Here is a 27,901-nt window from a genome sequence, read left to right as displayed (position 1 = left end):
GAATGTAATCATATGCTCACTCCAAAGACCAGAACAGTGAACCACCAGTTTTGACTTCTGATAACCCACTGGAAGTTAAATAGCTCCCCATTTAGTGTTTGTTGGCTGTATACATTAAGCAGTGTACTACCAAGTGTTGAGAGAGAATGCTTATTCGTAGGCATCGTATTTAAATCTGTATCTTTAACACAATGTATAGTGATATAAGTGGCATATGCCCTCCCTAGGGAGGCATTGAATTGAACCACCTGTTTGTGAGAGGTGTCGTGACACTGGCGAGGCCTTAGGATGCATATGGCCTCTCTGGCAGAAGCAGTATCTGAACCACATGCAGTTCAACTGACATTTACAACTTAACTCAGTTGAACCTATTAAATTCTGTCTGAATTTTGTTTTGATTCATTGGTAACAGATTGGCATCTCTGACTATATAGCTTGGAACTATACCCTCAGAGTTAACTTTTATCTATGCTCTCTCCATGCTGCCTCTTTTATTTTAATCTTATAATATTATTGCCAGATTGATAAAGTGTCTGTAAAAGATTGGGTACTATTCATATATTTCTCTCAAATACTTTTTCTTTCCCAAGGTGATATTTAAGGGCTTGTTGACATTTTTGTCATGGTTTCACCATAGTTCCAACAAAATTAGGGGCTGCCTCTCCTGAGATTGAGGATTAGGATAGCCTGACTTTTAAAATATTTTAGGGGGTAAAAGTGATTTGGGAGATTATGAGGAAAGAGGCAGAGATGTGTTTTCAGATTCTAGTTGACTCAGGTTGCTCTAAAAAAGTAGCTCCAAAGTAGTGATTCTATTAAGTCAAAATTTAATAGAGTGGTTATGGGGCCTGAGCTTGTTTATATTTTAAACATCTTCCTCTCTTGATTCTGATGTTCTAGTTCTCTCCTCTCATTTCATCAGCCTATAAGCATGAATGTTTTCAACATTTTCCCCCCTGTCTGTTTTGGGCAGGTGTTTGAGAGTAAACCCAAAAGGTTTAGATGAAGAAAGCAAAGATTACCTGTCACTTTACCTATTACTGGTCAGCTGTCCAAAGAGTGAAGTTCGGGCAAAATTCAAATTCTCCATCCTGAATGCCAAGGGAGAAGAAACCAAAGCTATGGGTAAATGTTCTCTTTTTTGTTCAATCCTTTATTTTCACATCCAGCAACTTCATACACTGACAAGTTGTAGATTTGATCTGGTTTTTTGAGTAACCCTAAATATAACTTTTTTTTCACCTCAGAGAGTCAACGGGCATATAGGTTTGTGCAAGGCAAAGACTGGGGATTCAAAAAATTCATCCGTAGAGATTTTCTCTTGGATGAAGCCAACGGGCTTCTCCCTGATGACAAGCTTACCCTCTTCTGTGAGGTGAGTGCTTCCTCCCCCTGTGAGACTAGCAGTCCCCAGGCCTGATCAGGAGTGGCAGATTTAATTGTATTGTATCAGGGATGGAGAATGGGAAGAACCCCCAAGAGGAATGGTGTTGCACAAACGTTATTGATGTGACTGATTGAAAACTGCCATGATTTCAAGGTTGTTGGGCATCTCAGCTTTCCACTTGTTACTGTTCTTAAAAACAAAGATTGTGTACAATCTTGGTATTTATGATTTTTGAATTGCTTGGGCCAGGATTCTGGCTTTTTCTTTACAGGGTTTTTCAGCTAGCATTTGGAAGGACTGTTACTTTAAGCTGAGGAGAATGGCCAGCAAATATATTTGTTTATTTGTTCCTTAAATTTTATGGCTTCTCCTTGAGTAGGAAGCCCACATATGTTTGACTGTAGATCACCTTTCTTTTCTACTCTTTGAACTGGATGACTTAGCAGGAGTTGAATGTCTCTGGTGTGTCTTGCTAGAGTAATTGTGAAATAGGAAGGTGAGAATCCTCCATTCTAGATTGCAGGTCATATAAAGCTCTCTAACTCATAATAGCTGAGAGTTATCTGTAGTCTGCTAGGCAAGTCCTTCTCACCAACAACTTAAAAGCCTTTTTCTTAGGTTTACAGGAGAAGTCTTGAAGTAAAATTCCCAAACTGAGAGTGAGTTGGAAAGTGGTTTCTTTAATGAGTATATACTAAGAAGTCGTTTCATGCTGTTATCAACACATTTATAAATATTCATAAGCTCACAGTGTGATAAACAAATAAAACCTCTAGTCAACTTAGGTGGCAGTGTTTCCTATACATTGTATGGTCAAGAAGCCATTTCCTCAGCAGCAGCGCTTGATGAGAATGACCACTGTATTTTCCTGGGTAGGGTGCAGGCAAGTTCCGTACAGTTGTTCTGTCAAATAACAGGCGCGCACTGTGCGTTAATGACAGTCCCAAAGCACGTCACCACCGGTGCAGCCGGGGAGGGTGTCCCGCAGGAATCTTGTCCTTTTGTAGAAGAGGACTGGCCAGTGGTAGCTGGCTTCTTTTCTGAGTCACAGCTCATTATTTCCACAGAATAGAACCTCGTGGTTAGGAAAATTTGCAAGTATTAAGATACCACACTGAATACGTAAAATGCAGTTTGTGTAATAGCTGCCTTATCTCCTTTTTAAAATCTAAATAAAAGAAGGAAATACTAACATGGTGACATCTAGGTAAATAGAAATTGTAGCAGTTGTTTTTTTGTCTGATGAACGTTAAATTTGAATTCCATGTAAATCTAACTAGTTACATACTCAGTTGCCCAAATAAGAAATGAATACAATTAGGTGGTTTTGTATGAACTTAAATATTATATGAACAGACCATCAATTTAATCTTGACCTATCTTAAAGACCTAAATTTCAGAAAAATGTAAATATAGTGGAAAATTCTACTTTCTCTTGGAAATGAAAGCCAATCTTAACTGTTTTCTGAAGAAAAATATCTCCTCTAAATATTGCACCTGGTATTTTAGGCAGTGCCATGATCTTTATTGCATTATTTTTAAGTCCACAGTAGGTCCAGCCTTTTCTCATATGCTTCCCCTTTCACTCCCAAATCTGTTCCACCTTCTGTATGGACATTGTTGATTTGGAGATCAATCGTCTTGCCCTCACTTGGCAACCTCTCATCCTGTGGTTAAGACTGAGGCGCTCTCTCCCCCTTTGCTTCCCCATATAAAATTCTCTTAGGAGAAATCCTGTGGTTAAGTTTAGATTTGCCTTACTGACTTAGAAGGGAAGTGAGATGACACTTTGGAAGTGAGGAGATGTTGAACAGGGAAACGTCTGCTGGGTTCTGCTGATGCCATCAGTTTCTTACCATCGGACCAGGTATGCCATCTGTTCTCCTCACACTTCTGTGTTGGCCACAGGTGCTGAGTGTTACTTATCATATTTGGGCTTGTGCCTAGTGAGACTCGTTTCTGTTCCAAGGCTCTCTGTGGACTTAGTAGCATTCAGCATTGCAAGACAGTTGCGTGGGGGTGTGTGTTGGATGTGAGGGTTTTAAAAATATATACAGCTAATCTGAGATCTTAGCGCTTTACAAAGCTAGATTATTCTTCAGTGTAAGTTCAGTGTAAGTCCTATCTCTTTGACCTGTTGCTTCCTTTTATCAATGGGACACACACACACACACACACACACAAAAGTTTATTTTAGTTCATATTCATATTTTATTTATTATTGGGTTAGATAGTATTTTGTTATTACTTAGAGGCTTTTGTTAAGTTGATGCCCTCATACAAATTTAGATTATGAATACTTCACTGTTCCATTCCTCACTCAGTCTTTGGCCCAGACACATGTCTGTCCTTTTGTGATGCAATAAGTATAGTTTCATTAATTTTAACATATTTTTTTATATACCCAGAGGTTGTAGGAGGGAATTCATCCTAAGGTGCAAGACTAAGAATCACACATTTGTATGTTTGGGCTTTATTTTAGTAATATTACTGTTAATGAATATTTAAATGAAATTAGATTGCAAACTCTGAAAATGCCGGATGGGTGGTGGTGTTTATAATGTGCCACACTGGGTTCACATTCAGTTTTCAGTGATTTTTTTGTCTGACTATTAGGATATGTGGCAATTTCTTCCAAGTTGATATTGCTTAGCTAATGTATTTGGAAGCATTTTCAAAGCATTCCTTGAATTGTCTCTTTTCACAATCCTATGAGCTAGGTTAGTTCTATTATCTTCATTTCATGTTGTTGGGGAGAGAAGCGGTGCCTGGGGAGGCCAGGTAATTTTTTCCTAACATTGTGCAGCAAATTAGTGTCAGCTCTCCATTTTCTCTCTCTAGGCTGCTGTGCCGTGCTAAGTGGAGCTAAATGCCATTTACCCAGGGAAACATGGGCTTTACCAGGTTTTCTTAACAGAGAGTATTTATTTTGGTAATGAAACAGAATCATGAAAGCTTTACACTTTTAATAATTTGGACCATGGAGAATCTACTTGAAAAATCTACTTGAAAATCTACTTTTAGCTTCTGTTGACCTTTCTCTCCTTTTCTTATATTGAAAACAAGTAGCTGTTAGCTATAAAGATGCACATGTTCCACCTTTATTGTATATGCTTTTGATAGGTAGATGATTTCAGTGTTTCTTAGTAATTGCTTAGTAGTTGCAATTAAAGTTGAAATATGAAATACCATAGGAAATATAAAATATCTAAATGCTACTAAACTCTTTTTAAAATACATACTTTTTTATCGATTTCAGAGAGGAAAGGAGAAGGGGAGAGAGAGAAACATCAATGATGACAGAGATGCATTGATTGGCTGCCTCCTACATGCCCCCCACTGGGGATCAAGCCACAACCCAGGCATGTGCCCTGACTGGGAATCAAACTGTGACCTCCTGGTTCATAGGTTGATGCTCAACCACTGAACCATGCAAGCCAGGAGAAACTACTTAACTCTTAAAACATTTATTTCCTGCCGAGACTGGTTTGGCTCAATGGATAGAGCGTCGGCTTGGGGACTGAGGGGACCCGGGTTTGATTCCGGTCAAGGGCATGTACCTTGGTTGCGGGCATATCCCCAGTAGGGGGTGTGCAAGAGGCAACTGATCGATGACTCTCTCTCTTCGATGTTTCTGGCTCTCTATCTCTCTCCCTTCCTCTCTGTACAAAATCAATAAAATATATTTAAAAAAAAACAAAACAAAAAAACATTTATTTCCTTCTCAAATATAGAATATCCCTTCATAACCTGGGAATATGATTTTTGCCAAATTTAAATGTGTGGGTCTATAAATATTTCTCTCTTTTTGCATCCAGCTGGGCTCGAGAGTAGTCTGGTTCCTGAGTAGGGGCAGCTGGGGATTGAGAAAATGAAAGGAAGAGACAGACACAGAGATAGAAGGAAAAAGCTGGGGCGGGGTGGGACAGCTGTCCTCTGATAGAGAGACAGAGACCCAGAGCAGTGTATTTTACTGTCAGATAATAATAAGATTAACATGTGTACAAATGTTCTTGTTTTGGCAACACTTGCTGCACCTCCCACAGCCCATTAGCTACTTAGGAAGGAATGAGGGAGGGCTACAAGGTCAGGCTTAACAATGCTAGGAGAGCTGTGCCCTCCAGGCTGGGACTTGTTTGCGGCCCTGCCATAGGTCAGCCCAAGGCTTGACCCTAGAGCCACTCCCTACAAGGATCTATTCATTTCTTTCCTTTATATTAATGAATTATTTGGATATTTTAGTTAAACTGTATCAAAATGCCAATATTTTATTGTTTTTGTCCTATAAAAATAATGATTTAATATGTAACATTATTATCCTATATAATAAAAGGTTAACATGTAAATTGTCCCCTCAACTGGGAGTTTAACTGGGAGTTCAACCAGGAGGACGGGGCTAGCCGGCCAGAAGCCCATAGATCCTCCCCTGGCCGGCCTTGTCACTGATTGCCCCCACCCCAATCAAGGTCAGGGGCAGCCAGCCAACCACCCTGAGCCCCTCCCCACAACCAGCCAGGACCCACCCGTGCACAAATTTGTGCACCATGCCTCTAGTAGATTATAAAATATGATAATGTAGTAAACTACAGCCAACCCAGCAGTAGCTTGGAATTAACTTATATGTTTCTCCCCTATTCCTTAAACCTATTATCTTCCTCCCTCAGGATATACTATTTGATTTATATGTTATCATCCCCTCATTTATTATTTGTAGCCTGAATAATATATTGTTTACATTTAATTGGCTTTGAGCATTAGAAAGTATGTAGTCATCTAGGACTTGCTTTTTTTACATTATGCTTCTAAAATTGATATTGTGGATGTAACTACAATTCATTGGTTGCCCCACTCATTACCAATTCATTTTACTCAGACTAGTAAATTGCTGTATAATATTTGTGTGAACATGTAACAGTTTATTTATTCTCTTGTTGATGGGCATTTAGGTTTTTGCTAGTCTTTTGATTAGAAACAATGCTGCTGCTATAAACAGTCTATATGCAGTCTTCCCCCCCTCAATTGTTTTAATGATATAGAAGTTAAAAAATATATTTCCATTGGTTTTATTTTTTATGTTTAAGTAAAATATTCAAGAATTGGCACAATCTTTAGTCTTTTATGAAATTTTATTTTTTAAGAAAAGTAATTGACTGTAAAAGTGAGGCCCTTTTACAGCTTGAAATTTAGAGGGTTATACAGCCTTCCTGAGACATTTTCATGCAGTCATTTGTAAGACGGCATAAATGTCACAGTCACGTCATCTTCGCAGCTGTAATTCTGAATGAGTCTCCATAGTCAACTTTATAGGCATTAAAAAAATCTTTAGTTTTTCTCAAAATGGTTTCATTTTAGCAGCATCATTTGCAGAGAAAAACAATCCCTTTCTAAGTTAAAAGTTTGGGCTCTGAAGACTCATTTGTGAATGCCATTTAAAATTTATTTTTAATTAAGCGTATTTAATGTTGGTGAGAGGTGCCAGACATTCAGAGCTCTGGAGACTCCAGGCATCCATATTATCTACAGAACAAGTCTGGCTCAGACAGTAAAGGTACATTCTCCTTCCTGCTGCATTCCTATTTGTGTCTAGAGAGAGGAATTGTCCCTGCAAGAGGAGTCACAGTTTTGGGTGCCCCACTCATGACCAAGCATGCATCTAACCAGCAGAGGGTCTGTGGTAACTATAGTTTGAAATCACTTTGTCTCTTGCCAATTCATTTTACTTAGACTAGTGAATTGTCATCAAGTGTTAATAACTTTGGGCTCCTCTGAGCCTGGTTTAATTCAGGCTTAGGACATAGTGCCAAAAGTATTCTTCATTCCCTTCATTGGTCATCCCAAGAGAGTCGTGCCTTTCTCTATGAGGAAGTTGAATTTACTTGGTCTTTTCCTTTAAAAAAAAAAAAATTAATCAGCGGTATTTTTAAGCTATTACTGGAAATTGGCATCTTCTTCTTGGATATTAATATTATATCAAAGAAATAAGAGTGTTAATATGAGAGAATGGCTGACCCAAATTAGAGATCTTACACAGGACAGGAGAGAATCTGAGCAGTAGTTTGTGCTGGGTCTCAGGCTATTAAAATAATGTTATAATCTGGCTCTGATAAATGTGCTGCTAATGCTGAGCACATTCATAATTGATTAACTTGGCTGCTTCATTGCTCAAGACTATAACAGCTCGTTTTAAACAAATGAATAAATTTCTTGACCTGGTAATAAATATCTTGCTCCTGCACAGAAGGGACTGCGGGCCATTTGGATGGGGCATTAACTTTGCCTCGGGGTTTATGACTACATGTAAGGGATGGCTTCTGTCTTGAAGGTTAAAAGAAATTTGGGTCATTTAGGATGTCCTAAGCTGCCTTTCTCAACTAACTTACCAGAATAGCAAAATGGGGGAGCTGATTCTCAAAGCTTATGAATTCTTTGATTTTAACATTTCTAACGTATTACGATGTAGGAGATGAAGTATAGCAGTGGTTGCTAGGCGGAAGACTGATCTGCTTCAGTTTGGTAACTTAAATTTATTTTGTAATGTTATATGATTTACAAATTCTTGTGTTTGGTATACTAACAAACTTACTTGACTTTCACTGACCCATCTAGAAATTACCTTGTTTTGTTTTAAATGTAAATTGAACTCTTAATTCAATGGGCGAAAACCTGTTGCTGAAGCCATGTGGCAAGTTAGATCCCTCTTTAAACCTGTTCTCATCATTCCATTCCAAAGCTCTGAGTGCAAGTCTAGCAGAAGCCAGCCATCTTGTATTTCATTGTCACAAATGATTGAGTACTGGTATAGGTGGTGTGGGATACCCATACAATTATCTCTACCAGAAACATCTTCCAAGCCTAGTCCTGTTCACTACATTAACACTTGCAGGGAAGTGTCAGTTATTTACCAGGCCCTGTGGAAGTCGCATTTTATTTTCCTGTTCCAGACCTAACTAAAGTAAGTGAGGTGTACTAGATTTTTCTCTCTAAAGAGTTTAATTTAAATGGCAGTTTCTATAGGAGTTCTTTGTATTTAACCTTAAGGCAGAATAAGATAAATACTCGAGATTTAACATTTGTTTCTTTTAGTTTTTCCTTCTGATGGTTTTGCCCAGGTTTTCAGGGAAGGGGAGGTGAGGCTTATAAGAAGTTGGAGGAGAAGGAGATTTGTGGGCCTCTCTCCCTATTTCCTGAGATGGCGTAGATTAAGTATAATTGTGATAGATTGAAAATTACGTGATCCAGAGGATAAAGCCTTGATTTGTAGAGGAGGTTTCAAGAGAATATGGCTAACATTAGTATCTGAATGAGGTAAAAATCGTCTCTCTTTCTGCTGGGGAGAAAATTCCTGATAACAAAAGCTTTGGACTGTTTCCTTGTCTTTACAGGTGAGTGTGGTGCAAGATTCCGTCAACATTTCTGGCCAGAACACCATGAATATGGTGAAGGTTCCCGAGTGCCGGTTGGCAGATGAGTTAGGAGGACTTTGGGAGAATTCCAGGTTCACAGACTGTTGTTTGTGTGTTGCTGGCCAGGAATTCCAGGCTCACAAAGCAATCTTAGCAGGTTAGTATCTATTCGTGGGAGCGTTTGTTTTGGTGAAACAAGGCAAACCAGTGGCTGCATCATGACCTTTTGAATAACTTCAGCCTTTTGAACTGGTGGAAAAAAATTGCAACTAACTATATTTTTATATTGTGGTGATATTAGTTGTCATAATAAAAAAAGGCAACTCTGCATCAAAATGGTATTTTTGTTCCTCTCTGTAGTGGTCTTAGGCCACCATTTTCAAGGAATGAATGATGATATGTATTGAATGCCTTTGCACCTAGAGAACAGATGTCAAAACACTGCTTAGGATCAAGTATTAGTCCCTAGACAGGGACTTAGGATATAACAGAGAGGATTCTGGACTCCGGATAAACTGTGTGTTAGTTAAGTCCCCCGCCCTGGAGATCTTAGCCCTCTCTTCCATATAAACATATTAGAAGGATAAGAATGTTGCCAGTGACATGGAGGATCAGGTCTTATTCTAATAATAGGCGCTTTGTCTTTGAGACCAGAAAGACTGACACAGGGAAACTGATAAGGCAGGCTGACTTGACCTCATGTGAAAGCATAGCAGTTAGCCACAAACTTCTGTTCAGGCCCTAAGACATAAAAGGAAATAGCATGAACCTTCAGCAACAGATTTCTTACCAAGATTCTCAGTTCTATTCTAAAATACACACCTGGCAAAACCTCACTCTTTCTCAATCTAACCATCTTTCTGTTCCCTCTCTGAACTAGATGTTACCGTGTACTGCTAAAGGAAGTCATCAACTCTTAGGTTGGCGCTCCATACTCAAGCCCTCAGCACTGCCAAGAACTCTTCCTACATTTAGTCAGCTCCCTTTCTTTTTCTCAACAACAGCTACTTCAAAACTTTACTACTCTCCTTTAATCTCCAACTCCTAAAAGAGGGCTTGCTACTTCTTCCAAGAGAAAATTGAGGCTCTGTCCCTTAGCTCTTGCCTCTCTCTCACCTTACCTGCATTTTCCCTGCATTCTCCATGGAAGGGTGCTCTTCCTTGTGTCCAAAGCACTGTACTTTCTACTTCTGTTCTTTCATATCCCATACTGCCTTCTTCTTCTTTTTTTTTTTTTAATATATTTTATTTTTTACAGATAGGGATAGAGAGTTAGAAACATCGATGAGAGAGAATCATTGATCAGCTGCCTCTTGCACACCCCCCACTGGGGATGTGCCCGCAACCAAGGTACATGCCCTTGACCAGAATTGAACCTGGGACCCCTCAGTCTGCAGGCCGACGCTCTATCCATTGAGCTAAACCGGTTTCGGCTGCCTTCTTCTTACTCTGCCACTTACACCTTTGTTATCTGGTATCTTCATCAACTGTCTTTCTCCTATTGCCTGTTTACCCTCAGTCTATAAACAGGCTCAGGCTTCTCCGTCTAGTTTCTCTCTCTCTCTCTCTCTCTTTCTCTGTGTGTGTGTGTGTGTGTGTGTGTGTGTGTGTCTGTCTGTCTCTCTGTCTCAGAACTGAATTTCTTAATTTAGCCAGTATATTTACTGTCTCAACTTCTCTCCTCCCATTCTCTTCAGTTCATCTACATGCAATGAAAGCAGTTTTCCAAAGTAATATGGCTGGCTAGTTCCTATATTTAAGGGATTCTCGTTCATATATTAGTTGGCTCCTTTATTCTAGTTTTCTTCTGATTCTCTGGCTACCTCTGATGTGTGGCCTTCCTCTTCTTCATGCATCCTTTTAAACATTGGTGTTCCCTCAGTTCTCTTTTCATTCTATTTATTCTCTCTGGGTAATTTTATTATTCTCATAACCTCAGCGTCTGTCTAGCCAATGATGACCCTCTTAGCAAATCACTGCTTTGGTCCTTTCCCTCTTTATGAAAAGCACCAGCCCTTTAGTCTTCAATTTCTATAATGTATCTACTTAGTACCTTTTAGTCTGTACCCTTCTGAGACAAGAACAAGGAGAATTAATACCCTTTGGAATAGATTAAAACATTGAGGCTCAGAGGGTTTAATGATTTGCCCAAGATTGTGTGGTTAAAAAATGGCAGATCTAAAATTAGTCCTTTTTCTAACATAAACTATAGGTCTAAGTTCCAGTTACTTGTTAGCTCCAAGTCCTATATATATTCCATTTATTCTTCCTCTCTCAGATAGAGATTGGTAGTCTTCACTTTCACCAAATCCCTGATTTGTTGGACAACATAAAATTTGAGTTCTTAGGCATTTTATTACTTTCATGGTTGAAATTAAGGTTACTTATTATTTATAGTGTTCATTAGACTAGAATTGGGCATGACTTAGAACACTGTTTCTTAACCTTTTTTTTGTTATTCCCATTCCTAAGGAAAAAATTAAATTATCTCCAATGAGAGACATTAAATACTAAGGAATAAGATTTTGTTAGGTAGGGTTGAGCTTTTTTTAAAATCTTTTATTTTTTATTAGGGTTGAGCTTTGAAGGGCTACAAATGATGTAATCCCTAAGATTTCTTTTTCTTGCATCTTTGGGAAGTTACCATCTCTGTTGAGAATGCAAGGCCGGAAGGACCAGAAAACCTGACGTAAATGAGCATGCATCTCATCTAGTGGATGCTGTTGAGCCTTGTTCTGGGCCTCCTTGCTGGGTGGTCCCTGGAAGTGGGGAAAGTAGGTGTCTTTTTTCCAGGCACAAATGTAGATATCAAGACATCCTGCCTAGGACCCTACAGGACCTTCCATTTGAACCCCCAATCTACCCAGAGAATATCATTGTCATCCAACATATAGATAAATTTGAGTAATTTCCTTAAAATATGGATGTTTGGAATCTAGCTAATAAATTATTTTGAAAGTAGCAATTTCCTTTTTTTAACTATGTATTGTAATTACTAACTTATTGGTATAATATAAAGAGAAATGAATTTTATAATTTGAGGCTAAGTCCCTTTCCTGTACCAGTGCGACAGGAAGGAAAATGACCTCTTCTACATAACAGAAGAGCCACGCGATTACAATGTGATAACCACATCTGTCTCTGTTGCCATTCACTTTCTAGCTCGTTCTCCAGTTTTTAGTGCCATGTTTGAACATGAAATGGAGGAGAGCAAAAAGGTATGTATCAGGATAAAAGTACGTCTTCTAGCTAGGTGACTAGACTCAGATGGGTTTTCCAATTTGGCCGCAGATTTATTTTCCTAATTATCTTATTGTGGTACTGAAATGGAGTACAAATTCCCTGAAGAGACACTGTGAGAGTGGAGAGAGGTGGTCCAGAGGATTCTAGGTAAAGGAGACTCACTCTCTCTCAGGCAGATCATCCAAAGGATTTGGGGTGAGGATATTAGATATGTGTTTCTACTCAAGAAAAGAAAGATTAAAAAAATGAAAGCTATCGTTGTCTTTGAAAACAAAGGTGGTACATATGAAGGAGAATATTAAAATCAAATATGGCAAAGAGCAATTTTCCATTCATGTTAGGTTTTAAATGATAAAAGCTTCTCTCCTCACCAGAGCTTAACATCATGAAAATTGTTTAGGGAATTTGTTTTGCTGGAATGTTTCTGACTTCAGTCTTTCTGGCATAGAATCGGGTTGAAATCAATGATGTGGAGCCTGAAGTTTTTAAGGAAATGATGTGCTTCATTTACACGGGGAAAGCTCCAAACCTGGACAAAATGGCTGATGATTTGCTGGCAGCTGCTGACAAGGTGAGATAGGAATAGAAAAATAATCACAAAACTAGGAGTTTCTGTAACTTCTTGAGTTTCGTGGCAAGGCTTCTGTGCTGCATTGGTAAATAAGATGAGCACCTGTCTTAGTTTGGCTGGACAGTCCTGTTTTATACTTGTGCTGCAGGCCAATTATCGATAGCACCCTTTTTCATTTCAGAAGCATCCTGCTTCGAATGGTAAGTTATATATGGTCACTCTACCTATGGAAAATAAGAAGTCTGCTAAATCATCTCCAGATTTAACCATAGTGATATTTAAGACTGACATTTGAATTTATGACTTGACTTTATAATTTATAAAATGTTCTTGGGTTTATTAACTTTTATTTAAACGTTTTCCATAGGAGGATAATTTCCCCCCCAGTGTCCTGGTTGGCATTTTTAACTTTCCCCTAAGTAGTTTTTGAAATATTCAAAATTGTGAGATGATTAATTAGCTCTTCGGGAAATGAGAGCTACTACTACAGCAAATGTATACTTTGATTGTAAGATACATTTTGATTTGAGAAATGTTAAAGGGTGGAAATGAAAATGTGGATCTTAGCAAGGAAATGTGATTATCTAAAATAGCAGACCAGTGGTTCCCAAAATAAGCTTAGGGTGGGGGGAAAGGTATGTATCTCAATTGCAGGCTCAATCCCAATGAAACACTGAGTTTAACCAATGAAATGTGAGGTTTTGTGTATTGTTGCTATTTTATTGCAGGATTTCTCAGAACCTTTAGTATGTTCATGTTCACTATCATAGCATTTCTCCAATTTAGTTAATTCTGGAATTCTTTTCCTGAAAGATCACCCCTGGATTAGTGTTCCCCAAAGCACACTTTGGGAAACTGACTTTCATTGTATAAATACATTAAAAAAAAGAGAGCTCAGTGACTTGTCTGTCCTCCAAGCCCTGTAGTCCTGACAAGTGTGTGTGTGTGTGTGTGTGTGTGTGTGTGTGTGTGATTACTGTTTATCCTGTGGGAGCTTTCTTGTGTTGGGAAGGGGGTTGCGGTAAGAATGTCAAAGGACTTACCCCATCCAGTAGTTGACCCTCTGAGAAAGATGGCTCTCTGCTGGAAGCGTCTCTTCTTTCTGCCAGGATGCTGCAGTGCCATCTGAGGCTCTGGCTCGGACGTAAAGGCACTAGAGCCTTTTCAGGATTTTGCTCGTGGGACTAGTCTCCTTCCATCTTCCTGTGCACCCCTGAGGACAGAGGAAAGTATCTGTATTTACAGAGGAGGCTTTGTCTTTATTGATCAGCGTTTTGGACTGTTAGTAGAGGATAAGGCATGTAAACCCAATCAATGCTGCAGATGAAAAGGATTGAATAATACTGTATCCTGCATATTACATTTTAAGACTGAATCAGTACCGCTAAGCAATGCGAACATCCCATACCCTTTCAGTCTGGCTCAGCCCTGACCAGAAGAAACTTGCTTCCAGTGGAGACAGTAAGGAAATATACATTGTGAGCTCGGAGGAAGTTGAAGGCACACAGCCCAATACCTGCTGTTTTTTTTTCTGTTGTTGTTGTTAATCCTCACCTGAGGATATTTTTTCCATTGATATTTAGAGAGCGTGTAAGGGAGGGGGAGAGACAGAGAGAGAGAGAAGTATCGATGTGTCTCACACATTGATTGGTTGCCTCCTGCACTCACCCACACCAAGCTAGGGATTGAGCCTACAACTAAGGTACATGCCCTTGACCGGAATTGAACCTTTCATCCTTAAGTCTGAGTGCCCACACTCTATCCACTGAGCCAAACTGGCTAGCGCCCAATACTTGCTTTTTATAAATACGAATTTTATAGTGATTCTGACTCATCTGCCTGCTAATTTTCAATGAAGTAGTCACTTGGTGCTTATACACAGGCATTTATCTCCCTCTCATCTTCTAGTTCCCATAAGGATGAGTAATATCCAAAGGCCCACTTTTTAGACAGAAATACTAAGGTTCAGGGTTGTATATTCTTAGAGCCAGGATTAGACATATGTGTCCCTGGGTTTTCATTTCTGCTCCTCAACCAGAGAACTTACTGGGAACCTGCTATTATCAGAGTTCAGCCCGAAGGATATTCCAAGGGTGGTATTTTTGGTACAATGTGTTAACTTGGGATTTTAAAAGCTAAAGCAGTTGAGTCACAGTAATACTTTAAATTTATGAATGAGAAATAACTGAAGGGTGTGTTTTCAAATTCCATTCAGAATTTCCCATTAGACACTGTTTGCTCCAAGCTTATTTGAAAATATTCTTACATTTATACCTCCTTGTAAGCTTCAGGAAAACAGAATAAAAAATCTTTCATGGAAGGATCTAAACATGTAGAATTTACCCAAGAGGCTGCAACAGCTTCTTCTGAGCTTTTCCAGTCTCCTGGGGACATGTGTAATTAGACCAAAAACAAAACAAAACACGTTGGCCAGGCCGGGAGACACAATTTCAATCTCTCGGGTAAGTACTGCCATTAGGCAGGTTTTTCAGAAGTATAATTAAGAAAAAAACTTTGTCTCCCAAGGGACAGCAGTGGCTACTTTTGTCTAATTATGCAGTAGGGATCAGAGCTATTCACAGTAAAAGTCCTTTTAAAAGAATGTATTGAGAAAGGATAAAAGGAATATTCTGTGCAGCACTGTGTAAAAACTGAACATTTACCAAACCTTTTCCAGCCTTTTAAAACAAAAACCTAATTTCTTGCTTGTCTAGTGTCATTCCTCTTTTCCATGGAAACTGTTTTCCAGTTACTCAAATGTAAAAATTAAAGCTGCACCAAAACCAATAAAATTTTCTTTTTGCTGCAGGAGATCATAGTGCCAGCAGATATGCCTCCTCACCCAGAATTCATAAAAATAAAATTGGCCTGGCTTGATTGCCATGATTCAGCTTAGAGGAATATTGTGCCATTGAGTTCTAAGGCCCCTTAAGATGGGACCTACAGCGGGACTGGAGACCCTCAACCAAACCCCTTTCCTGTAAACTGATGAATGACATTTTATTTTGTGCCTCCTTTTACGCCTTCCTCCTCCTCATCCTTGAAGTTCCTTAGTAAGTTCATAATCTCAAATTTGAGAGCAAGGAGTACAGTTGCGTCAAAACAAATCAACTAAATGAAATGTGCCCAATATTAACCTAGACTTTCATTTATAAAACATTTATACCCTTTGCTTGGGAGAAGTTTTAGACTGAAACTGGATCCCAGGGTCTTTGTTGCTTTGTTTTTCTACCCTGAGAATCTTAACCTCAACCCCAATAAAATAGGACTCCATTTACCCTCTAGCTGAAAGAGGCTGGGATTGACCCTCCTTCAGGAACAACTGGTGGCAGAGATGCTGGTGAAGTCACCTCAGGCTCCTTTCCGCCGCCTGTCCAGGGGCCCAGTCGGATATCCTGCCCTGCGGTGACTGGGCTTCACCCTGTGCGGCTCTGAATGAAAGGATTGCAGACGCTGAGCATGTCATGTCCCTGGTGACCCGAAGCAGGGTGATCCGTCCTTGTTCGGGTGGGGAGTGATGGTTTAAGAAACACTTGAATAATATCAGGACAGGTAAACACTTGAATAATATCAGGACAGGCAAAATTTCATAATTGCCATTTTTCTCCAAGGTATACTGTAGAACTGAAATGGTAGGTATACGCGTTATGTTAGCTGTCTTCAACTCAGCATTTGGAGTATGGTTGTGTTTTATAATTGCAGTATTAGCCTTCTCACAGTCTGCACAGTTCTGTTCAGGTATCCGTGACATGATGGTACAGCTTCAGCAGCAGCCAGCCCAGAGCTATTCCTGCGCTGACAGCAGTGCTTGTGTTTTACAGTACGCCCTGGAGCGCTTAAAGGTCATGTGTGAGGACGCCCTCTGCAGTAACCTCTCTGTGGAGAACGCCGCAGAGATTCTCATCTTGGCTGACCTCCACAGCGCAGATCAATTGAAAACGCAGGCAGTGGATTTCATCAACTAGTGAGTTGGCATCTTCAAAGTTCTTCTTTCAGGGTAGTCGGGGTAGCTAGAGAAGTGAAAAGACTTTGAATTAGTGAATAAAATAGACGAGAAGCTTCATTAACTCCTAGTAGTAAATATAGTTTTCATCTTTCCCTTCATCTTGACAGTGTGGAACATGGTTTTGCTTTCATGGGTCTAATTTGATTGCTGAGTGAGGTGTTTTACTTCCTTGTAGTGATCAGATTGATGAACATGATAATGTGCTGGCTGGGAAAAGCTGTGTTCCCCAAATGATAGCATTTTTACTTCACATGCACTGGCCTGATGAAAGGCATGCAGATCTCTGGGTGAAAAGAGTGTGTTTTTATGAGTTAGTAAAATATATCTAATGGTCCATTGTGGAACGGGGAAAAGAGAAGGGGTCATCCGTAGATGAGGTTGTTAAATACTGTTTTGAGAAAGAAATGTTCATTCTAGTAGATCTCTTCCTTCAACCTTAAATGACAAATGCCCTGGCCATATTACTTTCTGAAGTAATTCTCAGTGGGGCATGTTCTACTCCCTTGCCTGAGGGGGAATAGCAATTAGAGAAAACCTAAAAGAGAGCAGCAGGCTTCACAACACCCTCAGAACAACAGTTCTCACCACAACCTCAGAGATGGGTCTAAGACAGTGTCGCCAGCCGGTGTCCGCCAATCACTGGTGGTCCGTGAGACCTGAAAGGTTGGCGACCGCTGGTCTAAGAGGTGGCCAGGCAAAAAGTGAACGTTATTCATCTCAGAAAATGCCCCAAATCAGGAAACAATGCCCTCTAAGGCTGTTTGTAAGATTGTTCCGAAAGAGTTACCGATTGAGGAAAAAGAGGAGACCACCCAGTGATGGTCCCAGTGAGTGCTCAGTCTGAGGTGGACAGTTCCTGGTGCTTTGTAGATTGAACCATTCAAGGAAGTGCGGTTAGTATCCCCTCCTTTTCATTCAGACAGACCCCAGGCCCTGCCCTGCTCTGTGGCTAGGGCACTAGGAAACGGCAGAGCCAGGTGGAAGCTCCGAGCTGTCTCTTGTCTCATTAGCAACATAAAGAGCACTGAGCGCCCTGGCAGGTGTGGCTCGGTTGGTTGGAGCATCATCCCGGCACGGAAAGGTTGCAGGTTCGAGCCCCTGTGCAAGTGAACGGGAGGCAACCAGTCGTTTGTTCTCTCTAACACTGATGTTTCTCGCCCCATCCCCCTTCCCCTCTCACTGAAATCAGTAAATCATATCCTGGGGTGAGGATTTTAAAACTGCAAAGAGCTTTGACAGTGTAGAGACTAGCCTGAGGGACATTTCACGTTGTAGTTAGTAATATAGTAGCTCTAAGTCCTGGTTTTCAGAGTCACAACAGCCACAATCTGGTCAGCGGTCTGCATACCCTCTATCAAGCAAAGTCTCATGCATACTAAGGGTTTTCTGTCTGAGTGTTTCCTGCATTGACGCCCTTTACAGCAAACTCTGGGAAATTAGGCTGTCTAGGCGGCTGTGTAACCATCCTTCACTCCCTCGTTTGGTAACCCATCTCTCACGTTTCTCCTAGTCACGCCTCGGATGTCTTGGAGACCTCAGGGTGGAAGGCGATGGTGGTGTCACATCCCCACTTGGTGGCTGAGGCGTACCGCTCCCTGGCTTCAGCACAGTGCCCCTTTCTGGGACCCCCACGCAAGCGCCTGAAGCAGTCCTAAGGCCTGCCTGTTGTAAGACTCCGTTCATTTTCCAGAAGCAGCAGCCTCTGCTGCTGCCATTGACCACCAGGTAGACAGCGCGATCTGTGGAGCTTTGACTGCTGTGGGGGAAGACTGCATCTCGGCCGCAGACTTTTAAAACAGCACTAAATAAACTTGGGGGGAGTGGGGGGAGGGAAGGGCCGGGGACTCGGGGCTGTTCGACCCAATGAAAACCCTGTTGCTGCGTCACTGTGTTCCCTTTGGCCTGGCCGAGTCTGACCCTGTGGGGATTCGGTCGGGTGCTGGCCCTGAGGACAGCCCTACGGTGGTACTTGGAGAAACCTGTCTGCATCTGACTGAGCAGAACAAATCGTCAGGTGCCTGGAGCAAAAAGGAAAAATAAAGGAAGGACAGTTAGTTTTAAGAGAAGGGGAAAGAAAAGGAAACAAGAAAAGATTTTTGCAGAATTTCTCAAAGATCAGTTTGTGGATTCCAGTACTATTTATATTGAGAGAAATTTTAATCCATCTAACTGTGCTAAAACTTGGATATTTGTGAAAACTTCTCACCGCCATGTAAGTATCAGAAGAGCTCTCTGGTTGTTAGCACTTACTGTTTGCAAGAACAGAATACAGCCTTTTATCCCTTTATGAAAAACGGCAAGTGAAGGCGAAAGGGGAAGGAGGTTATTTGATCTGGAAGATGAGTGTTCTGATGTGGTGGCTTTTGCAAAAAATCTTTATTGGTGTTGAAAACTGGAAAAAAATAATTCACCCAGAATTCATACTGTCTTGACAAGAACTATAGCTGTTTTTAGATATTGTGGAAAATGTTTTCTTGGCATTTTTCTCTGATTTTATTTCTCCTTCCTCCCCTCTTTTCTAAAAAACAAAAACAAAAAACAAACAACACAAACATAAAAAGAAGTGGAAAGAAAAGGAAATTTTATTGTTAACGCTGTGTGAAAAAAAATTCCAGCCCCGGTTGCTCAGCTGTTCGTACCTGCGCCTGCATAGGAGCCAGTCCTGTTCCTTCCAATTCACTCCTCTTCCTACAGGGGAGAACTTCCAAATGTTAATTTTTTTCTTTTTGAAAATATAAATAATGACTATTTTGTACTGTGTGGTATCTCTGGTCTTTTGTTTCACTCATCTGACTGGTGTTGGGGTCTGCGTTCCGTAAGGGATTTTGAAGGCCTGCTTTGATCCTGCAGTGTGCAGAGAGAAGGCTGGAAAGGTCTGAGCAGTGGGGTTTATTACATCTCCCCGATCGCAGGTTCCTTGGTGAGCTACCAGCATCTGCCAGTCTCTTGTCCTGGAGGATCTGACAATCCATATCCTACGGGGGATCAGGCTCCTGCCTCTACCGAGACAAGCAATGGAAATGGGCTTTCTGCCCCCTCCCCGTTCTAAAACCTGCTCTCAGTGTCCTCCCGGTGACATATAAAAAAATCCAGGGTACATGAATGTGGACATTAAATAAAGGGAAGTAATTTTCTCTGATTGGTTCTGTCACTGACTTGATATGATGTCTGGGTTCCCCGCAAGCTCACAGGAATGCTCTGAGCTCCTCTTCGGCCTTGGCCATAGCAGTGCGGCCCGGAAGGTGGGATACCCTGGGACACACATTGGCCATGTGGCCAGGGTATGTGTTATTTGACCTTAGATGGAAACTCGACATATTTCACCTTCCAATTCCCTCCAGTGACTTTAGCCTTTGCAGATATTCTAATTTTCATTTATCTTGCCACCCTTGAAATGAAGTAAATAAGATCTATTATCAACATAATCAAAGACAGGACTTGCTTATTGGACACCGACCAATGCATTGCACTCTTCATTGTCCTTCTAAGCATCACCTATGTGAGCAGCCACTCAGTTCTCCGAGTTCTGGCTGCTGTCCCTGTGCCTCCCGGGTCCTCACTTCCCAGATCAGCACACAGTTCCGGGGATCAGGGCGTGCAGAGTCTCCTGCACCCACATTGTCCCTCGGTGACTGCATTTGCTCAGCAATTCTCAAGTTTTCAGCGAACCTCCCGTGCACAGTATCTCATCGGAACTTCCCAACAGCCTGATGTTCGGTAAGACAAGTGATAGCATCTTCCCATTTTATAGATGAGCGATGTGGAAACCCAGAGAAGTCACGTGACACGCTAAGATCACAGAACTGTTGAGTGACAGTTGTAATGTAGAGCCCTGAGAAGATTGTCAGTAACTGTAGGAAGTGCCTTTTCTGAAGTGTTCATGGACTCCAGGTAAAGCTCCTTCCTGTGGGAACAGCGAGAACAAAGCTCTGGGAAGGTGCCTTTGCTGCTTGCTCTCCAGAGGCTCCCGGAAGACAAACCAGACTTGAGATTTGCTTTCTTCCTCACTCACAGAGAGCAATGGGCCTGGGGCTGGCGAGTTCCAGGAATATGTCCTCGGGGAGGGGATAGCAATCCTGGCACCAGGTTTATGGCAGGACGAAGATCTCTTCTAGGATTTTTCAATCTCTAAGGGATTTCTAACGTGGACTTGACTGAGGGCACAAAGCTGTTAGGATTTCGGGTCCTGGTGAAGCTACTCCGCGCTTCTCCTGTCATTATTACATTACTTCTGGACGTGTTTGTTTTTGTTTAAATGATACAGTCGAAGCCATCTGGTTGTGACAACATCAGAGCCCCAGCATACTGTTCGTAACCCTCCCACTGCCACCACCCCCTCCCTCGGCTCCCCCACGTCTGAAATTTAATTCAAGTTAACTCCACAATCTGGGGCATGTGCTGTCACTGCAGAGATGTCCGTGCCAGTGGAACAGTTGGAGATTTCAATTCCACAAGGATATGGCTTATTTATCAAAACAATATTTCAGGCAAGCGGTTCCACAGCACCTTTGGCGTCGCCGTTTCCGGTCCAAATAGAGTTTTCTGGCATCGCTTTCTAGCTTCCCCCTCCCCTGTCGCCAGCCCCCCTGTATCTGGACACGGAGACAGTGAGCCATCCATGGAGAATCGTTCCCATTCCCTGTGTGGAGATTAAACCTCTCTGTTGTCACTGGGCATCTCAAACGCCTATGGGTTTTAACAATTTAGGGAACAGATGCCTCTTCTCCTTATCGCTGGCAAGTCAGTTGGCTTGTAGGCCTTTGAAGAGATTCTTCTTTTAAAAAATACTCCAGCCGGGGACATTGAGATCTTTTCTTAGGCCCAAAGATCTCCGGCTTGACCACCACTCTGCGCATTTATTTATAAATCTGGTCTAAACCTATTATGGATTCTCCATATTGCATGAGCCCTGTGCAGAAGAAAGAAAATAGCTTGTATGTTTATGAACAGAACAAAAAACAGAGGGGGAGTTGAGCTGCACTTTGAAACTGACTGTTGCTTTGTTCTGGCTCTTCAACTCCTATAAAAGAACAGCCGAATTCCCCCAACATGACTGTATTGGATCCTTCGGTTTATCTTTGTCAAAAGCAAATTCTTAAACACACACACACACACACACACACACTGGGCTGGAGCCCAATCTTATTTTATTTATTTTTTTTTTTTGGTGGGGGTGGTGGTTAGAGATACTTTTATAAAACCATAACAATCACCCTAGCTAGTTTGACTCAGTGGACAGAGCATCGGCCTGCAGACTGAAGGACCCAAGGTTTCATTCCAGTCCAGGGCACATGCCCAGGTTGCAGGTTCTATTCCCCGGTAGGGGGCATACAGGAGGCAGCCACCGATCAATGGTTTTCATCAATTCTATCTCTCCCTCTCCCTTCCTCTCTGAAATCAATAAAAATATTTAAAAAACAAAAAACCATAACAATCATATTTTGGATACAATTTTAATTTTATTTGAATTTCACAAAAGAAAATAGTTGATAGAACTGCTGAATTCATATAAATATTTCCTCTATACAAGAGATACTTTCCCCTAAAATATCCCTTCAAGATTAAAAAAAAAAAAAAGAAACCGAGTACATTAAAGGTTGAGGTCATTTTTTCCAACGACATATTTTCATTTTTGTTGTCTTCTTGCTATCAAAGAGTTTGTTGGCCCAGCCACACTGGCATGAACACGCAGTTCTGAAAATACTAAAGCCCTTCTGTACCAGTTAGTGACTATCAGCCACTGGACTCTCCCTCTCTCCTGGACACCCCATCCATCACCAGCACTAACCCCATCTCCCCCAGGACTGAGAGCTACAGGGGAGAGGACTCTGGTCCCCTCTCCCAAGTGCCTTCAACACCCACCACTTTGCCTCAAGCAGCTCAGTTTTCCTCTGTTTTATATAATGGCCCTCAGGTAAGGCTTTGTTTGCAGAAAGTATTCACTGTGAAAATCCCTGCTCAAGGTCAGCCCTCAGGCCCACGCAAGTTTGTACAGTCAGGGATTTCAAGAATGGGGAGACCTTTCTCCCAAACACACTACCTCCTTATAAGGTCAAGTGCATGTCTGCATCCGGGTGCAATTCCCTTGCATCCAAATGGGCAACAGACACAGGCGGGTATGGAGATGACCCCTGAGCCGGCTCCAATCCAGATGAGGCAGAAGGTGCTGGAGCCCAGGCTCAAGTGGAGGCGGAAAGAAGGGAGTGAGTGGGCTTTGCTGTGTGCCCAGCCCTGGGCCAGGTGCTCAGCATCCAGATCCTTTCCAATCCCATGAGAGGTGTTTGTTTGCTCCCTTCCCTTCCTCCTGGAATTACTGAGCACCTTCTGTGTCAGGGGCTGGGGCACAAAGGCAAAGCTAGCATCCCCAAGACCTCACAGCCCCATGAGGGCATCATCAAGAACACAGCTGTGAGTGGCATGGGTGCAGGATGCAGGGGGAGCCCCAAGTGACTCAGGGAAGGTCCCCCAGTGGAGTTAAAGCTGAGCTGGGATTGGGAGGATGAGGAAGGGCATTCGAGGTGGAGGGAACTGCAGGTGCGAAGGCAGGGAGGCAGGAAGCAGCCCGCCTGGTCTGGGAACTGTGGGAGGGCGTGGAGCCCAGGCCCAGGAAATCTGCTGGGTGACGTTGGGGACCCTCTGCCTCCTTGACCTTTGCTCCTGGCTGCCTGGCCAGGAAGAGTCCCCGCTTACCTGCATAAAAGGAGGCTTTGAAGCTGGAGAGAGGAAGTGAGGAAGCTGGTGTGTTTTTTGAATTGTTTCTCAGAAATCTCCTACTCCTCTAACACCATGGCAACCAGGCAGCAGCTGGGGTAGTGCTGAGGGGAAGGAGGGTTGAGGGTAGGGACCTCTGCTCCCGCTCTCTGAGCATCAGTGTTGGCATCTATTGTAGAATATGGACATCACAACCCAATTGCTGGCTCTTGTCAACCCAGGTGTTCCAAGAAGCAGAGCCCCAGGCTGCACTCATTAGCGTGTAGGCCCAGGTGGTAAGGGCAGGGCTGGGGAGTATCCTGCATCACCCCCCAGCTGGGGTTGGGGGATAGAGGATGGGTAAGGGGAGGAGTCCCTGAGCCACCTAGCCTGCCCTGGTGTGCCCACTGCACTGTCACTGCCAAGGAGCCCTCGGAGCAGCGAGAGACCAGGCTGAGCCCCCACAGCGAGCAACAGACACAGAGGTCTAAGGGGTCTCCTGTGCCAGGGCACAGGGCTCAGCTGTTCCCAGAACCCAAAAGGAGGGGCAAGGAGGTGTGCGTTTCCTGAGACTGCTGCTCCCATGACTACAGACTGCCCGAGACAAATAGGACCGTGTGCTCTCCCTGCTCTGGGCCAGAATGTGAAACCAGCGTTTCGGGGCTGTGGTCCCTCGAAGGGCTCCAGGGAGGGTCCTTCCTGCCTCTTCAGCTGCTGGGGGCTCCTGGCCGCATCCCTCAGTCTTCCTGTGGCCCAGGCGTCTTCAAACTACGGCCCGCGGGCCACATGCGGCCCCCGGAGGAGTCTGATCCGGCCCGCCAGGTTTTCTGGGCAGTGAGCGCAGCCGAGGTGTTACAGTAAGAATTAGTAGTTCATATAGTCCGGCCCTCCAGCTCTCTGAGGGACCGTGATCTGGCCCCCACTTTAAAAAGTTTGAGGACCCCTGCCAGTGTGGCCCCTCCTCGTGTGACTATTTGTGCTTGAACATGTGGCCCCACTCCCTTGTTCAAGTGCCCTCTTCTGGTTGATCGCAGCCCCCTTGAGACCTTGCACGGTCTCTATTTCCCGGTGCCCCCTCCCAGGTTGGCTGTCGGCTCCTGCCTCACACCTGTCAACAGTCCCTTTTCCAAAGTCCTTCCAGAAAACCGTTTGTGCGTGCCCTCTCTTTCCTCCTGGGACTGAGGCAGCTGGGATTGCAAAAGAGACAGGAGAGCAGTGGCCCGTCCAGAGCCCATGCAGGAGTCCAGAGGGGCCTGTGCCCTCCCTGGAAGGCCCTTCTGAAGGGCAACCAGGCCCCATCTTATTTTTACAGCTAATTATCGTTTTAATCAGCCTGGGCCCAGTGTGTTCCTTTATCCCATGACTTCTCACTGAACTCTGCCCTCCGTCATTTAGATTCATTCCTGATGGCTTGCTGACTAATCTAACATTCCGGTGAGGGCGGCTGGACTGCGCTTTGTGTGTGTGATGCCCAAGGTGGATGTGTTTTTCCCCTTTTAGTTTCAGAGGTGACTGCGGCACGGTGGGGCCTTTGACCCAATAGGCAGACGCCTCGTGCAGACAGCGAGCAAGAAAGCCAGAGCAGGACGGCCAGTGATTTGGATAATGAGCTGGGCACACCAGACGCTTTGACCTCCAGCTGAGAGTGGAAACTGGAATGTGTTGACTGATGGGATCTCTGTGCCACCAAGCCATCAGCGAGGTGATCCCTCCCCTCTGCAAACCGCGTAGTGCCGGCGTGGGAACTGGCCTGTGGAACACAGTTTGGTCCTGATTCCTGCAACTCTACGGAAGAAGAAGAAGCTTAGATTTGAGGGGATCCAATGCATGCAACAGAAATGCTTAACGAGTGGAAGGGGAGCGACTCAAGGGGAGAAACTTTATGAAGACATAAAAGGCGTAACTCAAGGATGGCCATGTGGCCCCACCGAGGGCAGAGCTCACTGGGGTTTTGAACACTTGTGGGCATGTCTTGTGCAGCCCCCCTTCATCCCGGCCGCATAGCTTGGGAATGTGATCGGGCAATGCCCTCAAGGTCACTCAACCTGGCTGTAAGCCAAGAAGCAACAGAAGGCAAAGGAATAGTTTTGGGGCACGGGACCAAGGGCCAAAGAGAACTCGAAAATCCAGGAGTTTGCCTGGCAGCAAAGGGGACATGCCTGCTCCTTTTGCTCAGGTGAAGTGGGGAGAGTTCCGACCCCCTCAAGACCCTATAAGGTGAGCTCTTAACAAACCGAAGGGAAAAGGGGGTCCCCACACACAGTTCACCTTCCTTTCACGCCTGAGAAAACAGACATCCAGAAAAGGGAGATGACAGACTCAAGGTCACAGACGTGAAAACTCGGGCCACTGGTTCTGCAAACAAGAAGGCGCCAAACGTGGGGTGAGGCTGGAGCTGAGGTGGAGGGGAGGGTTTCTGCTCTAATTCAGTCTGGTGGAAGAGGCAGGGGGATGGCACAGAGCAGGGCGGGGTCATAGCATTGAAGTCGGTCATGGCCGTAAGGAGGTCAGTGGTTGCATTACAGCAGTTTCTGGCCAGTGATGGAGGCAGAAGCCAAGGCGGCGGAGAAGGTAAGCAAACAGACTGAGTCTGACTCCTGTTTCCCGGAGTCGGGCCAGGAGAGAGAAAGGGAATCTCTGCCGCCCACTCTTAAGAACTTACGTCTCAATGTAGTCAACACGTTTATTTTTGTCTAGAAGTCATGGCATACAGGTTGTTCCATAAAGGTACAGACGCTTTCATAACTGGTATTTGTAATAAAAGCCATGTTTACAGGATAATTATAGCTTCAAATCGAGAAAGAAAACAAGCACCTTCGACCCTGACACAATTTTGAGAGTGGTTTCCTAAAGACAGACACACGTTCCTCTGCTTCTTCATCCTCGCCATCTTCCGAGAAAACGTTTGCTCCGTGTTTACTACAAACCTTTCACAGCCTGTCTTCCTGGGCCAGTGGCTTGGCTCAGGGGGGCATGGTAAAGGTATAGCATCCATTTTCCCAGTTTGGTACCAGGCCCTGATTGGTGACATTTGACCGTTCCCATGGCCCATTTCAAACTTCCAAGGTGACGCTAGTGGGCACGTGTTGGAAAGGGGTTGCCATTATCTCCTATTTCCGCTCGGCAGATAAATAGATGTATAGAACCCCAAGAGCACAGATAACAGTAGAGTAGGGGTGTCGAACTCAATCAGAGAAGGGGCCAAAATCTAAAATCCAGCCTAAATCGCGGGCCGAATGGTTTACTGAACAATTATAAACTGTCATTGTGATGGAAACGCAGCGGAGTGCAGTGATGACAGCGCGGTGCGGGCCACATTGCAAGGCCTGGCGGGACGGATTTAGCCCGCGGGCCTTGTGTTTGACACATGTGCAGTAGAGTGTAAAATAACTAGAAAGAGATGAATTTGGAGTATTACCTCTGCTGTTCGTTGTATGTTAATGCAATTTGGTGTTTAATGGGCAGCTCCACGGCCAGCTCTCGGAATTCCTGAAAATGTAACAGTTGGCTCTAGAGAGCCGGTGTGAACGAGCACTGACACATCTCTCACGGATGTGGCGTCAAGTGCATCCTCCGACATCTGTGCGCCTCGTCGTTTTCTGTCATCCCTCAACACTGTACAATGCACGTGCCCCATCGCATGCCTTCTTAGGACCTATAGATAAATCAGCACTGATACGGTAACCAATAGTCATATTACACAGATTTAATCTCGCCAGTGAAACGTTTTTCTCTCTCTTACAGTATGGGAAGTATGTATGTTATTGAAACACTGATGAGAAGTGGGCATACCCCCTGGTACATATTATAATTACATAATCCCCATGTAATCTTCAGTCATTGAGGGGGTTGTGGTCTCCGTAGTGCAGCCTTCCTGCTGCCTTTCCCTCTGTACAAAACGTAAAGAGGAAGACAAAGACAGATCCGGGCACGTGAGAGTGGGCAGCATACGAGTGGGCGACCCCTGGGGTCTTCTCTGCCACCAGCGTTTTTAACAACTGAGCCTCGGTTTGGCCTTTTAAGAATGAATTCTTAGAACTTTTTCCTTTGCTAGTTCTTTCTCTACACGTTTGACCTACGATGTGCCGGGGAATGTGCTAGTTTCTGTGGTGAGTAACACTGCCCCCTGCCCTCACGGGAGCTCAGCAGCTAATGGGGAGAGAGTGTCCCCCAGAGACATAAGGTGCAGCCATGCTGAGTGCATGGGGCACGGGGAGAGCCTGGGAGAGGGGCATTCATCTCTTCAGGGAGATCCAGGAAGGCTTCGGAAGAGAGCAGCCTCTGAGAGTGAGAGCTGAAGGATGAGGAGCTGTCAGCTGGTGATGTTGGAGAGGCGTGTTCCTCGCAGGAGAAATCGCATACATTAAGGCCTGAGTCAAGGGGGAGCCCGGAGCTCAGCGAGGCCTGAGAGCAAGTTAGAAGCCAGCCCGTGCCTCGGTCCTAGTTAGACTTGATGGGCCTGGTACTGAGAACAGTGGGAAATGGTTGGATTTTAAGCAAGAGGGGGTGACAAGAATTTCATTTTAATAACATCTTTCTCTAGAATACATAAAAGTCGATGTTGGGAGCAGGCATGGAGGAAAGGCAAGAGATAGTGCAGC

The 27,901-nt window shown here is 43.5% G+C and overlaps 1 protein-coding gene across 5 annotated transcripts in view; it reads left to right on the top strand.

Moving 5' to 3' along the window:
• The window catches only part of LOC118726307 (speckle type BTB/POZ protein), a 70,321-nt gene extending 50,956 nt beyond the window's left edge, over positions 1-19,365 (top strand). For all 5 annotated transcript variants that reach the window (XM_036450867.2, XM_036450864.2, XM_036450862.2 and 2 more), the window contains 7 exons: positions 974-1,125; positions 1,248-1,375; positions 8,770-8,947; positions 11,953-12,008; positions 12,482-12,604; positions 16,426-16,568; positions 18,121-19,365. In XM_036450867.2, the coding sequence (XP_036306760.1) occupies positions 974-1,125; positions 1,248-1,375; positions 8,770-8,947; positions 11,953-12,008; positions 12,482-12,604; positions 16,426-16,568; positions 18,121-18,265 (925 nt within the window). In that variant the 3' untranslated portion in view covers positions 18,266-19,365. The remainder of the gene's footprint in view (positions 1-973; positions 1,126-1,247; positions 1,376-8,769; positions 8,948-11,952; positions 12,009-12,481; positions 12,605-16,425; positions 16,569-18,120) is intronic.
• Positions 19,366-27,901: the final 8,536 nt, after the last annotated feature.

The sequence above is a fragment of the Pipistrellus kuhlii genome, unplaced genomic scaffold (assembly GCF_014108245.1).
Source record: "Pipistrellus kuhlii isolate mPipKuh1 unplaced genomic scaffold, mPipKuh1.p scaffold_m20_p_22, whole genome shotgun sequence".
Taxonomy (NCBI): domain Eukaryota; kingdom Metazoa; phylum Chordata; class Mammalia; order Chiroptera; family Vespertilionidae; genus Pipistrellus; species Pipistrellus kuhlii.
Note: the sequence above shows the minus strand (reverse complement) of the source record. Positions and strands in the feature narration are given on the sequence as shown.